The following is a 13,895-nucleotide window of genomic DNA, read 5'->3' as shown; positions in this document are numbered from 1 at the left end:
GAACCATGATATTTTCATTGGTATCGTACAGTGGGTCCCAATTTTGGTACCGTGACAACACTAATCTGGAGGGGGTTCATCTGCAAAAACTAATGAAAAACTAAATGATATTCAATATTCGGTACTCGGTATTCGGCCAAGCGTTTAATAATATTCGGCTTCGGCTTCGGCCACAAATTTTCATTTCGGTGCATCCCTACCAATAACACAACAAGATGACATTTAAGACTCCTACATAGCCTACGGCCCTGTTGTGACGAGGCATGTTCTTCCTCCAGCTAACAAACTGACGTCAGTGTGACATCGGCCCTAAAAGGGTCTTTACTCAGCATGTCGCAAATAAAATAAAATGCAATAAAACTGTATCTTGATTTAAGTATTGTGATATTATCTTATTGTAGGGCCTCTGGTGATTTCCACCCCAGATATGCTTGTAAAACATTTAAAATGTGAGCAAAACAACTTTAAACAATATAAGAAATGGAGTCTGTGTGTACTCAAATACACACATACACAAATGTTTTTTTCCCTCTGCTGTTGCTCAGATCATGTCCACAGGCTGAGCACTGAACCCACTCCAACAGGAAATTAGATTTATTTAAGACACCAGCTGTCATAACAGTGATCGATCTACAGATGTTGCCATTGTAGCCTTTACTGCGCTGTTGTTTTCCCCACTCTATTGGTTTCATCTGTAAGTCATTTTAAAGCAATGAAGGTTACATACAAGGTGAAAGTCTTGTATAACGGCATCCACATTGTAAATGCTCTCAGAATTCAGTGTCACTGAGTCGTGTCCTCAAGGATGCAGCCATTTGTCTCAGTCCGCAGTCATAAAAAAAGTTTCCCCACATGAGGACTGATTCAGATTCATCACAGACTGCATTCAATGATGGAGTGTCACTGTCAGTGATGCATGAAGCACAAGAATGAGCAAAGCACATACTGTCCCACTTTCAGGGAAGCAAAGGACACACCATTCACGAGACGCTGCCAATAGAGATGCAAAGGCACTGTGTGTACCCACTTCACAGGCATCAGGTTGACTAAACATCAGGGGGGAACTCACCTGTTTAAAGCCGCTCTCTTACAGCCTTCAAGAAAGTTTGAAGCACATTCCTGCCGCTAATATAATAGAGTTTCCAAGGTCTTTCTCAGAATATGTGAACTGTTGGGCTGCGGAGAAATGACTCTCTTTTTGTCTCTTTCTCTCTCTTCCTTTGATTCTAATGAGCTCGGCTGTTCCTCTCACTCCCTCCTTTATCTTCCAGAGGGGTCATCTCAACTTTTCTCCGTTCGGTGCGGGGGCTGCCCTCTAAAACAGCGAGGGGGGGGCAAGGGGGTTCAGTGGAAGCCCTGTTCACATTTAGGGATGTGGTGAGTGTCAAACCTCGCTGCTCTCCACCCTAAATAGCAGTGTTTTTCATAGACCCAGTGTGAGATCATGACAGTAATGATCCTCTCAGTCTCAGAAGTTTTGTCTGAGTTCAAAGTAATATTCCACCCAAAGTCTATTTGTAGATTATGAATGAATGATAGACTTGAAAGGTGGTTTAAAAGAATTTTTAGTCTGCTCCTTCGTGGAGAACGGACCATAATCCTGGATTCATTCCAGCGAAAAACAATATTTAAGCCAGGACAATTACAAAATTCCTGGTGCTTTTCATCCAAACATTCAAATCTTCTGAAAGTCTTGAAAACCACTGCTTTTCCAGGACATCATGTAGCTTTACCTGCTCCCCTTGTTTACTGTGCTCTTTGTCCTTTTCCTGTGGGGTGCAAAAAGTCTGATCCTAATTGGTGCTGCTGCTTCTTCCCCCCCGCCTTTTTTATCCCTTATTTCTCAAAGGAAACTGCAGCTCTTGAGGCCAGCTCTCTGCATCTGTACACCTGCTCATCATCACTGCCAAAGATATTCTAACCACACTATAATCTTTCAGTCTAAGCGAGAAAAATTTGCACATGATCAGTCAGCATATACCTGAATAATTCTTTGAAGTATTATTATATTATTATTATATATAGCCGCCGGCGATTTCATGAGCTGAGTTGTCAGGTGACACCATCAGCCGGCTTGAGTCGAGCTCAGACGGCCAGTTCACACCGCTGCAACATTTCTCTGCAGCGTTCTAAAATGGTGTCATCTTGTCGCGAATCATTAGTCTGAACTGGTCTTACAATGTCCATGGAAAATGTAGGCTATTAGACATTGGAAAAAAATTATAGAGTGCATTCCTAAACCTGAGAGGTGATCAGTGTTAAGTAAATGCATCTTGTAGTGGACAGTAGGCATCTTTGTTTCCTTTGAGGCTGTTCTTGGATTAGCATATGCTGATGCACATGCAAATGAGCATGCATACCAACACTGACACACATGGATTTAAATGCTCACAGACATTCAAACTTTGATTAAGTCTGTGCAACAAAGGAGAGCTGCAGTTTTTATTGCTTCTTATTCATCTGCTGGGACTTTAAGTTGCTAAATCCATCACATGACCCCCTCTTTATACCTTTCTAAAAAATCTTTTTTCCAGATTCTTTGTTGTCACTGGTGTTACATGTTACTAAGAGTTGTATAACCTCAGAAGTCACTCCACATCCTCTTGTGTCTGACGCTGTCTCTGTACAAGAACTGGTCTGTCAAAGTGTGACTTCTCACTGTTTGACACTTCTATCTCGGTTCCTCACTTGACTGATCTGGTGTGTTGTCTGGATCAGGTTCATTACCATGAGTTCATTCAAGAGATGGGAACAACTCCGTGACCCAGAATGCCTTTCAATTAGCTGCATTCCAGACCGTGTTTATGTAGGATTAGCAGATCTAATGGGATAAATGAAAAGGAAAGGATGAAGGAAGAAGAGGGGGACGGATAACTAAGTCAGGAATGAATGGACTGGCTTGTTTTGGTTCCTGTAGTTAGTAGTCAACAGCAGTCTAGACTAATCATACAAAGAAAAGGCGGACTGTCTGTTTTGCCAACTAAATGATTGGATGGTACAGAGATTAATATTCTTTGTTGTTCCCTTCAGACGAAGTGTAGGCACAAATAATGATGTTCAAAGTGGGAGAAGGACTGCGCCACATGTTTGCTATTCAGAGTAACAGCACTCAAAGGATGAGAAGGACAGGCGGAGACAGAGAGCCTTGGTGTCTCTGTATGAATCCCCTCCATGTTTGGCAGGGTTAAAGCGAATGAGTGAATAAAGGTATCGTGCTAGTTTCTCTGAAATCCTCACATGACCTAACTTATCTGGTGAAATTTCCAGTAAAGAGCCCACACGTAGTTCATCAGCGGCCACCAACATCTCTCCCTCTAATCAGTCCCTCTGTTTTGCCACCCACTGCTTTCTGTCCTCCCATTAACCTGTCTGAGTAAAGTGGATCTGGATATAGCAAGCTATTTGGAGACCTCTCTTTTTTAGCTTGTTTGAAAAGATTTGTAACAGGTATTGCGTTTTTTTTATGTTGTTAATGACTGAAACTATAGCACCTAGTTTAATAGAAGCACCAAGTAAGTGTTTTTCCACACATAGACTTTACTTCAGGGGCCGCCCAGGTATATTAACAACCACCAAAGTATCTCTGGCTACCCATTTTATCTTTTTTCCATTGTTACTTTTATCTTTTATCTGACTGAGAGAACGACACCATCCACGATTGATCAACTAATGAACTTACCTGTTTGTTTTGCGACAACACCTGAGGTGAAAATGCTCCAAATCAGTCAATCAGACTTTATATGTACAGTACTTTTCATTAAAAAAAACTAACACAAAGTGCTTCATATAGTAAAATAATCCCCCTCCCAACACACACACACACACACACATAGATCGAAAGCAGTGACTTTGTAATTAAATATAGCACTAAAACACAGGAACTGAACTCACTCCAAATTGCCAGTGGGGGTGTAACACTGGAATCTGTGACCCGTCAGATTCCATGACCCAGTACCAGACTCCCTTAAAAAGTCAGAAAAAGAGAGAGATGACTGGTTGCTCTTTATATAACAATGTAGATCAAAATCTCGTGTCAGGTGCTCACGGAAAACGGGAAACTAGGATCAACAAAAAGGCAATCCAGGCATTTTGAAAAAATATAGACAAACGAGGAAGCAGATATTAAGAAGCCTTTACTGTAGTGGCGAAATCTTTAAAAGAGCCAACATGATTCGACCACTGCAGGTCTTTGTTTGGAAAGCCCTGACGAAGACCTGCAGTGGTCGAAACATGTTGGCTCTTCCTGTTGATCCTTTAAAAACATCGTTGAGTTTTGTGAGTTGTTGAGTAGTTAGGGCCAGGGTTTAAGGACTTTTAAGGTCACAGATTCTCAAGTGTCACAGAATTCATTGTTACACCAGCTAATGGTTTGAGAGTGTGAACGGGGTTCAGCGGGACAGTGACAGTGACATTCACGTAATATAGTGAACAAAGTAACAGTGTTAACAATGGATTGGAAATCAGACACTAGATATTAAACAAAAGCCTGAGACTGTATCATATGAAGTTTCTATGAGCTGTTGATTCAGAAGGCAGAAGATAATGGTCAGCATGTGATTCTGTTCTCTGCTCTGTTTAAATCACATGTCTGTCTCTGTCTGCTTGCGTCTGTGTTTGTGTGTGTGTGATTGTAGGTGTGTGTGGCTCTGCTGGTCACTCTCTTACTCTCTGTTTAGACACACGTTACAAATATGTGGAAGCATGGGATGCACATTCTATCATTTATCATAGATCATTTATTTCATATTTAATGTACACACACTCTAATGTACACGTTTACAGTACTTTTTAAGTGTGTTTTCTTGCTAGATTGACTCGCGACCCACGGAATTATTGCTGCAGATCTTGACACGGGCTTAACACAGGCGATTAGTATTAGATAAGAACATTATGATTCAATGTATGGCTGTATGGCTTTATAAAATGAATAGGGTTATTAAAAACATCTAAATATTAGGGGTGTAACGGTACACAAAAATCTCGGTTCGGTACGTACCTCCTCGGTACACAAGTCATGGTTCGGTTTTTTTCGGTACAGTAATGAAAAAAATAGACAACTATTAAATATCTTTTACTTATTGGTACCCTTATTAAAACATACCACCACAGCAGTTAACTCTTTTTACACAATTTTTGAATGAAACAAATATATATAAAATCCTGCTTTTTCACATTGTTTGAATGAAAATAGAAATATAAAAGTGAAAAATAAAATCCTGCTGTTTTTTTAACACATTTTTTGAATGAAAAATATAAATATAAATTTCTGCTTCAACAGTTTTACTCAATTAAAATAAAAAGTATAGTGCAGCTGGTCAGCTTTAAAGCCTGCTCAGATTCAGTTTTACTAGGAACTTACTTAGCTTTCCCACTTTGTTAAAGTGCAGTGAACAAAACATGCTTATATCTAAAGTGCAGCTTAAACAATTTTACTCAACTCCAATGGCGTTGGTTATTTCTTTAGCGCGATGGTCAGGGAAACGCTCTTTCTTTTTAAACGACGACGATATCGTAGTTTGCACCAGATTGCTTTTTCTAGTCGTGCCGGTTAACGTTCAAACTCGGGTGGTGTCGCTTTAGATGCGTTAGCATGTTAGACGTGTTTCCAAGTACATACGCGACCGCTGTTTTGCAGTGCCGGCACACTGCTTTGGTCTTGTCCATTTGTTTATTTCCATCTTCGTATTTTACCCTGAAACCAAAGTGTTCCCAAACGGAGGACTTAAGGTTTGCGGGTGGGTCTTCAGGTTCGTCAGGCTCACTTGCCATGTTGTCAAAATCCGAGAATGCGCTGTACAAAGTGAAAGCGGAGATTTACGGGACTCGGTCCGTCACTCAATTATGTCCGTCGGGGAACTAGATATTTTAAATGGTTCGGCTCGCAAAAACGGAATTAAAATAAAACAAAATAAAATAAAATAATATCCTGCACCCAATAATTCGGTACAGGGTCGTGCTGAACCCAAAGTCGCGTACCGAACGGTTCGACACAAATACATGTACCGTTACGGCCCTACTAAATATTGTGTTAAATGTCACACCTTTTTATTGTTTGTCACACAACCATTTTTGTACCCTTGTCCGCCAGCTACCGCCTCATGTATATTTCAGTCCTGTGGTTAACACTGTTATAAATGTATATTATGTGCTGAGGGTGTATATGTGATGTACATTTGAAAGGATCAGTTTAAAAAAAGCATACAAGCACAGTATATACTGTAGGTGTTTGGCAGGAGATTGTGTATGTTTTCTGAGGAGCAGCTCAGAGGTTATTGTCACACTATGTGGCTTCAGGACATTCAGCCTGTGAGTGACCACTAGTCATCTTACATTACCATATGATTACCATAACATTACTAATCCATTAACATGTTGATTTGGATATTGGCTCCTTCCCCCCATGCCTGGGTGAGCCCTGTGAGACGTGGTTAAAATTTCAGATGATTTAGGATGCTACAGTGGAGGAGTAGAGTCTGGCTGTCCTCAATCAGAAAATGTTTATGGAAATGTTACATCATTTTTATATTATTGTATACGACTCGGATCATATTAAGGAATACAAGTGGGAGTTTAAACAACAAAGAAAATGCAAGGGGTGCATTGGTGAATGTAGAAACCCAACATGCAAGTATGAACCTGGAAATGATCTTAAGAGATGAAGTCAGATGAGGTCACATTGGCCATTTAGCCTGCCAGATGGCCTTGCATTGGCATCCCCACTCAACTCAGTGGTACCATTAAAATGAAGAGGGGGCACTGCTGTTCTCTCACTCACTTACAGATGAATTCCATCAACTCAAACTTCTACACAAGCCATCACTTAAAACATTTTTATTTGAAACACAGACCTTTTGTAAATTGTAAAGTACACTATGACAGTGTGGGACAGCCTTTAATGGTTTGTTTCCATTAGATAAAATCTTAATGCCACAGCATACTGTACAATAAATCTCACCTTTAACACTCTAGGGAAGCTCCTGTCCTTTTGTAAATTAACTTTCGCCCCTGTGCACAAAGTGAGGTCTATAAAGACGTGGTTTTACTGACTTAGGTGTGGAAGAACTTTGATTGGCCTGACAAAAGCTCCTGTGGCTGAATGAGAGCAAATCCATGCAGCCAGGTACCAAGACGTTGTTACAGCAGCATAATAGTGCCTGTGATTTTGAAATTAGATGTTCAACACACACATACTTGCCATTGGATACAAGTACAAATGAATGTAATTTGCAAAAGCAGCCATACCGTCTCACCTTGACACTCTGAAGATGAGTATTCATTTATTTCAGATATGGAGACCACAAACTATAAAACTCTCAAAGTGGTCTTCCCTCACAATTACTGGATTGTGTGTGTGTGTGTGTGTGTGTGTGTGTGTGTGTGTGTGTGTGTGTGTGTCCATGTCCATGTACAGTTATGCACTGCAGAAGGACACGGTGTTCCTACTTGTCTACTGTTCCAGTAGCCGGTGTTCTTGGCTGGCGCCAGTGCAGAGAATAGCCTGGCAGGGAGGTGTAAATTATGGATTAGGTCGCTAAGTATTGTGCTCGTGCAGGCAATCAATGTGTATGTGTGTTTGAGTGCGTGTGCATATGGACACTCACAGGTGTGCGGTTCTCAAGATATGTGCATGTGATCCTGGCTATGTGTGTATGTCGAAGTATGCGATGTGTGCAATGTGCGTGTGTGTGCGCGTGTGTGTGTGTGCCTATGGCTCTGTGGCAATGTCTGTGTGGAATGCGTCACTAAATGTACTGTATGCTTGGCAATATGCAGAGAAAATGTTACATTATATGTACTGCTAACTTGATTTAGCTCACAGCTTCAGCTCCAGCAGAGATGAAAAGCGGGGGAGGAGGCAGAGGGAACGACTGTTGCAGGAAACGAATCACGAAGATAAACAGCATTAAACCAAGTTTTAATCTGAGAATGTTAAAAGACGGGGCTGACCATATATTCTCTACAGTAGATTTATTTAATCAATAAATCCTGTGAAAAGACTAAAACCAACAATGAACTGATCCTATTAACAAGCCAAAGCCTGATGTAGCTTATTCCTCTGTGCCATGAAGCTCCATCGTTGTCCAGAAACTATTAAAACCACATCAGTGAGTCACACTTTTACACTCAGTGACATGTTCCTTCATTATGATCAACATGAGCACTTCAGTTTATTTTGACTCAGTCCCACATGCGCAGTCATGTTACTGTAAAAACTGGCCAGTGTAACAAATGTGTATTAATCCACAGATGAAAATAGTCCCAGACAAATGTAAGAAACTAAATATTTCTGAGGCCTCTGTCAAGATTTGCATCTTTAGTAGGAATCACTGGGCTTGGGGCTGAGTGCTACAGCAGGTGAGGGAGGTCAGAAAGCACTGTGAGACAAAACAAGACATTTTTGCTTTTAGGCTACACCCACACTTGTATGTTTTAGTTTTAAGATGCATAACTATAGCTACGTCCACACTAAAAACGGAGACCTGTTTTAGTTTGAAAACTCAGAGGTTATGTTTTAGTCTGGATTGCGGAGGCTTTTGAAAACAATGACGCAGACACCCGCAGTTTTTTCCCCAATTGGGTCTTGTCAGTCACGACTGATGAAAACAAAACATTATGATACCTTTTTGTGTTTTTATCCTTCTTGTATCTATCTTGTATTTTTCCGTTTCCTTTCCCTTCCTGGGATAGATATCGCAAATGCATCTGGTACTGCTTCCACTGCCTTTACCACCTTATGTGTTACCTTGAGTGACAATTCCATGTCTGCAGCAGACCAAGCAAAGAAATTTCAGGTCTTACATTTCGCCATCTTCGTAGTATTTTCTATGACTGACAAACCAATCGTAGAGTAGACAATCTGCTTCCTGTTTACATCGGCACACTCATGCTCGGTGCACGTGAATGGTCATATGATATGTGTTTTCTGGCCTGTTAGTATGGACGGAGTTTAAATCTGATACAGTGATAAAATGCTTGAGAGTACGGAGATAAAATGACAACATATCAGTGTGGTTGTGGTCTTAGTGTTTTCATGGGACTGACTATACTATCAAGTATAGTATAGACTATACTGAGTATAGTTTTGCCAGCCTTATCCTTTAGATCTCATCTCTAAACATGCAGTTTCTTGCACTTCAACAGTCCATCAGCTGCCACCATCACAACCCCCAGCTTCTATTCTGATCTTTATGTTTCTGGCTCCTGTTGCTGGTGTCACTGTCTGAGGCAGATTGGAATCCCTGTCTGATTGATTTTCCCAGGTATTTGCTGGCAGATGACTGATGCTGTGCTTTACACAGAATGATGTGTGTGTGTGTGTGTGTGCACCTTTCTGTATTTTTCTGACCTGAGCATTTGAAAGAACACGTGGCGCTTGATGTCCTCCCTGTACAGTCCCCCCTACCGTTACTCACAAGATCTTCTTTGAGGTGAGGTAAAGAGATTCCAGAGGCAGAATATGGAAATGAGCCGCTGTTAAAGCTGTCAGTCGGAGAAGGGATTCCCCCCGCTGCTTCCCTGCGTATCAACTGTGCCATGAGATGGCTCGGCGCCAGCGCCAGATTCATCTCTTGTGTTGTTTATTAGAATGATTCATGAGAAAAACTGTCCTACTTTAAGAACAGGAGCCCGGCGCTGTAATCACCGCCTCTTTCAAGATGATGGATCAGACAAAACTGTCCTATTTTTCTTGCACTGTAGGTGGTAATCTCTGATGGAGACATGATTAGAGGACACTTTAAACCTCTTGGGTCTACTGTAGGATACCTTTGCAGTGACAATATTTTTTTTTCTTTATATAAAACCACTGCTTGTCATTCACGCTCCCCTCCAATCACAGCCTGGTCATTTCAGCTTCCTGTCATCTACCTGTTAATCCATTCAGGAGACTCTAGTGTGGGATTTGAATGTAAACTCTGCTCTCTGCTTGCCCCGCCTCTCCTCCCCCCATCTCCACTCCAGGTGTTCCAGCGGTTACGTCTGTCCAACGGGGATGAGAGTGCCGCCCTTGGGGAGCTTCTGCGATGGCGGCGAGCGCAGTGTGAGGGGCGGGGTGACTGGAAGCACCGTCCACCTCAGTCGCCACCTCTGCCCCCCACGCTGCTCTGGACCAACAGGAAGGCCTCTCCGTGACAGAGGTTGTGTGATGCAGTCACATGTATTGGCTATGAAGTTCCTCCCTCTCGTGCTCTTTTTGTTTTTAAATGTGGACCAAGTAACCTCAGTGCCCAGGGGCTAGGTTACAGCTCCAAGCCCCAAAGCGTGAGCCTCGTCCCTGGGCGGAAGGTCCTGCCTCTGCGCCTTTGACCTCGACTGTGGGAGGATCCCCCGACCTGTATGATAGAAGCTCAGCACTCTGTAACAAGTTTTATGTATATAAAAATGATGGAATGCAGAAACAGTAGAGGTTCACGAGGAACGTTTTTTTGCGATCAAAGATTTTATTAAGAAAAGGAAAGTGAGATTATTATTTATTTTTAGTTCTGAGACAAAATGTATGATGTCCATCAATCAGAGGCTGGCAGTGTTTCCATAGTAGTCAGATATTGAACGGCCCTTTCAGTCTGTCCGTATACTAGCCTATCATGTTGTTCTGCTGCACACAAAGGAGCCCCACCCCAAACATGGTGCTGATTATACTTGACGTGCTGCCCTGTGATGTTCCCATGAATGCTTGCGTGTGCGCCCCTGAGTCTCAGACCTCTCTGAAGTTTACAAGTCAACCGACGCCTTCGTACCACCTCCAGTTTTTAGCATCAGTGTACTGGCTTAGACATGGGACCTTTTCAGGTACAGCTCTCACTTAGCCTCTCACATTTGGGCTCTTAAGTGCTACTGTGGCCCTGGCAACGAGCAACCAGGGGTCAGGGTAACCTCAGTAATATCCCAAGGTGCACTTCTCTTCCCCATTGTTACCACCAGCCTTTGAGGGACAAAAACCTCTGGCCAGAATGCAAACTACTGCACTAACCTTTACAAGGAAAAGAGGATCCAACAGAAAAAGGTTTAAAGGTAAAGCTAAAATCAAAAAGCTTTAGCTGACAGGATTATAGTTCATGTTGTGAACATGAACCTCTGTGCCAAAGTGACACAACTTGTGAAAGATACGTCTAAACTAACAAGCATAGTTATAAAAACTGATGTATACAGTAGTCCCCTTATATGTACAGATCGACATAAACGACCAAATCATAGCTGTTACTTTGATTCAGTGGTGATTTAATGGACCATTTCTCAATAGATCAGAAGAACATGGCAAAAAGAAGAAAAAAAAAAGTGGTCTACACTTGAAAAGTAGCGACTTTAACTCTCATTGTGTCTCATCAACACCTGAACAGTGTGACGTGTTCGGTGTTGTCCAGGAGACTGTGCAGAGCTCAGGAACTCACGCACAGATGAACTCGATTATTGTACAGATTCCTCCACCGTGGGTGCGTCCGCACAGACTCCCGTCACCTTTCCACATGCTCCCTTCATCTCCTTTCCCCTCTTGACCCAAACAAACAGACCCCCCTCTCCCCCCTCCTGCTCTTTGACCCCTCCCCCCACCTTCCTAATGGATCAAACCGGCTCTACGGGTGTTTCCATGGCAACCACTTTGTAAATAGTGACCAGTGTTGTATGTTTTATCTTTTACTATAGCAGAGAAGCACAGAACTTGAATAGAAAGACAAGGAAGAGATGAGATAATACTGTCTATGATGGTGAAACTGAGATTTAAGAATGTCTTGGGTTAGATGCAATGACTGAGGTAAAGAGAAGAGGTTTATTTTAAAATGTGAATATCTTTTTTTCAGAATGATTGTCTATGGCTATGAAATTCTTTATACTCTATTTAATAATATTTGTTTTGTCCCCTCTTGACCCTGTTGTTCTGTTCCTATGATGCAAGGCAGATGTTTTTCATTGTATATGGATGTTTTATTGCACAATGTTTATGTAGTGTCGTGTTGACTTCTGTAATGGGCTGGGTGTGTCTCGACAAGCTGTTTGATCTACGGAGATTGGTCCAGATTGTTAGAGCCACAAAGTATCAATAGCTCTAATTGATTTCTCATTCCCACTGATCACCCACAATGTGTCTGATTGATTCAGCCTTACGAATTAGCAGCACCATCACAGGATCAATCTCAGCTGCTGTCAGTGCGCGAAGGTGCACGGATATTCAAGAGGAATCAGAGGAGATCACTGATACTCACAACAGAGACGGCGAATCAGCTGAGCTGCATTTTTCGACTGACTGTGTGACTGAATGTATAAATGCAAAGTTTTCTTTCACTGCCTGAAACCCTGTGTATCTTATTACTGGAACATGCGCCTGTATCTAAACAGTGTACCTGACTGCTTAATGTGATTATCGTCTTCAGAAGTTATGTATGCACTCCTTTTTTTTAAGAGCAAGTTAATAACGATGCAGCATTTCTGATAAGCTATTGATTTGCTCCATGATTCACACCTTGTGTGCTGCGATTGGGGTTGCATGAGTAGCACTGCAATGCAGAACTGTGTCAAACATTTTCATCATAGTATGGTTCAGCCCATTTACACAAGGATATAAACATATCTGTGATCAAACAGAAGAACAAAGATCGAGCTACTAAACCTTGCCAATGCCAATGAACCAGAATTTATAGCCTCTGTATTGGTCCTTCACTATGATCAGGGTCCTGGTTAGTCATGTGCGTTACGGTTTGTGTATAATCATGTTCAATGGAATCATGAAATGAGGAGATGGATTGTTTTTTATTGTCTCTTAAAGCATATCAGTGCTTTTTACCTTGCATGACCACATGTTGGGCCTGGCCCTTTATAACGTGCTCATGCTGAAAAGATAAAAAAAAAAAAAAAAAATGGTTGTCCAATGTGAAGAACTGCTTCCCACTGCACTGTGAATCGCTGCACTGTCCCCCGTCTCCCATCCAAACACTCGCCACACATTGACATCCACCTCTAACTGGACCGATCGCACACACATCGGCTCCATCACACACAATCCCCGATGACCTCCCTCAGTCCGTCGCAAGCATTACCAAACTCTGGCAGCCAGGTTACGGCCAGTCATTGTTGTTTGTCAGGAATCTAAAAATCCTCTGCTCTGAGATCAGCTCTCTGGTGCTACAGCCAGTGCAGAATGGCCATTTTACTGTCCCCAGTCCATGTATAGTTGTCCGGAGAGACACAATATTTTAGCACCTAAACAGGGGTATCTCACTGCCTTTCATAGTGTTGTTTTTTTTTTATTGTAGTCTTTCTTTTGTACATGACATACAGTATATTTTAACCTGCATACATATGTGTTTGTGAAAAGAAAAAAGATTGTATGTGATATTTCATAATTATTATGTTCCCAATGTTTTATAAGTACTGTACCTGTACAGCAATAAAGCACAATTGTGTCAATGCCAGTCTTAATGTATGTGTGTGTGCACGTGTGACAATGGAGTGCCCCAGGGATGACGTACTGCTGTAGTTAGCATCACCCTGGTTCTCTTGATAAAAGGCCTATGGGATTTTTCCATTGGGTTTTTGAATTATTGCTTAAGCTCTGTGGCAAACCAACATTTATAAGACTTACATGTTTTGTTCAGCAAGATAATCTTCACAAAAGAACACCACTGATGATTGCTGAAGCCTAAATGCAATCACCAGAAGCAAAATGCTAATAATAGGCTATTAACGATTCATTTAACCACTTGTTGGCAAGAAACAGAAGCTTCGAAATGCGATGTGTCGGGTATTTACTGACGTATTTTATGTCGTAGAACAAAACGTGAAAGTCTCTTAAGTTTGTTTTAACTACAGACCTTATTTCAGGCATCAAAAATAGATTCAGAAAACCCACTGACCTGGAGATGATGGAACCGTGAGTGCTAAAATGCTAACTCTATTGTGGTTTT

General features: G+C 41.7%; 1 protein-coding gene across 3 annotated transcripts in view; it reads left to right on the top strand.

The window, feature by feature from the left end:
* myo16 (myosin XVI) overlaps positions 1-13,395 on the top strand; it is a 148,636-nt gene extending 135,241 nt beyond the window's left edge. For all 3 annotated transcript variants that reach the window (XM_050048003.1, XM_050048004.1, XM_050048002.1), the window contains one exon: positions 9,961-13,395. In XM_050048003.1, coding sequence (XP_049903960.1) covers positions 9,961-10,131 — 171 coding nt within the window. In that variant the 3' untranslated portion in view covers positions 10,132-13,395. The remainder of the gene's footprint in view (positions 1-9,960) is intronic.
* The last annotated feature ends 500 nt before the right edge of the window (positions 13,396-13,895 follow it).

The sequence above is a fragment of the Epinephelus moara genome, chromosome 7 (assembly GCF_006386435.1).
Source record: "Epinephelus moara isolate mb chromosome 7, YSFRI_EMoa_1.0, whole genome shotgun sequence".
NCBI classification, from domain to species: domain Eukaryota; kingdom Metazoa; phylum Chordata; class Actinopteri; order Perciformes; family Serranidae; genus Epinephelus; species Epinephelus moara.
Note: the sequence above shows the minus strand (reverse complement) of the source record. Positions and strands in the feature narration are given on the sequence as shown.